General features: G+C 58.5%; 1 protein-coding gene across 1 annotated transcript; it reads right to left on the reverse strand.

Annotated features, from left to right (window-relative positions):
* Positions 1-6: 6 nt before the first annotated feature.
* LOC104916653 (adenylate cyclase type 10-like) lies at positions 7-1,105 on the reverse strand (the record flags this gene model as incomplete). The annotated part of the gene is made up of 2 exons (XM_010727674.3): positions 594-1,105; positions 7-344 (listed from the first exon to the last, which is right to left on the reverse strand). Coding segments are annotated over exons 1-2 (615 nt in total), but the record flags the coding sequence as incomplete, so codon positions are not given.
* Positions 1,106-1,148: the final 43 nt, after the last annotated feature.

Below are 1,148 nucleotides of genomic sequence, written 5' to 3' on the forward strand. Positions count from 1 at the left end.
CTCTGCAGGGAGGGTCCTAGCCCTGCGCAGGTGTTCTCCAGCAACTACCAAGGCCTCCCAGCTGCTCCAGTTGTCCTCGTCAGCAGAGCCCTGGCAGCTCCCCTGCTCCTGGGGGCTGGAGATGCCGAAGCGGTGGCAGGCCACAAAGTCCCCTCCGTGGCACCCCTGGCATTTGTGTGCGTGCCTCTCCAGGAAGGCGGCACATTCACGGTGAATGTCGACCTTCTGCCTCGTGGGCCACAGCTCGTAAGTTGCCTCCCACAGCAGCGGGTTGCAGAAGGCCAGGATTTCAGGCTGCTGCTGCTGCTGCATGGTCTTCCTGCTGGCAGAGGGCCTCTTCACCCCTGCAAGGCAATGAGTCTTGGCCTCAGACAAAGCTGGGGCCAGACTTCAAGGCTGCCCCAGCTGGGGCAAAGGCCACACACACTGTGGTGCGTGCTGCTGCTGTCTGAGCCTGGCCTGTGCTCTGCCTGCAAGCACAGTGGCAGAGGCTCTTTCAACAGCCACTGAGGATTTCCCTGTGCATGAAGCTAGGTGAGCAGAGCCCTGTGGAGCCACAGTGCTTCTAGGCCCATGCAGCAGCCATCACTTACCTCTGCCTGCCTGCGCAGAGGTGGGCAGCCCCTCTGTAGCACCTTGCCAGTCTTCTGGCTTCTTGAAGTTGTCCAGTCGCTTCAGGATGTTGTCCTCCACCAGCATGTTCAGAAGGGAATTAATCCCTGGCCTTTTGCTTCTGGGAACAATGTGAGCCAGCTGCTGGGTGGTAAACACCGGCCCTATGATGGCTGCAAACTTCAGAACCATCTGCTTCTTCAGATTGATGTGATCTAGCTCAGCCAGCGCAATCTCTGTCAAGAAGAAGCAACACATCTTGGTCTTGCTTGTCCCGGAGAGAGGTTGGAGAAGCCGGACAGTTTCTCCAGGGGAAACGGGGAAGGCTTTGGCCTCCTTTCCTCAGGATGGAACCTGCTGGGCAACCAGAGCCCAGGGTCAGTATCTTCAAGATGGCTCTGCTCCTCTGCCAGTCACAGGCCACAGGAGCCAGGGAAAGCAGACACTCAGACAAAGGTTCCCAACCAATGATGGGGAGGGCACAACCCAGCAGGTATGCGTGTCCCGTCATGCAACCCACTCGATCTGCACTGGGT

Source organism: Meleagris gallopavo, unplaced genomic scaffold (genome assembly GCF_000146605.3).
Source record: "Meleagris gallopavo isolate NT-WF06-2002-E0010 breed Aviagen turkey brand Nicholas breeding stock unplaced genomic scaffold, Turkey_5.1 ChrUn_random_7180001926509, whole genome shotgun sequence".
Taxonomy (NCBI): domain Eukaryota; kingdom Metazoa; phylum Chordata; class Aves; order Galliformes; family Phasianidae; genus Meleagris; species Meleagris gallopavo.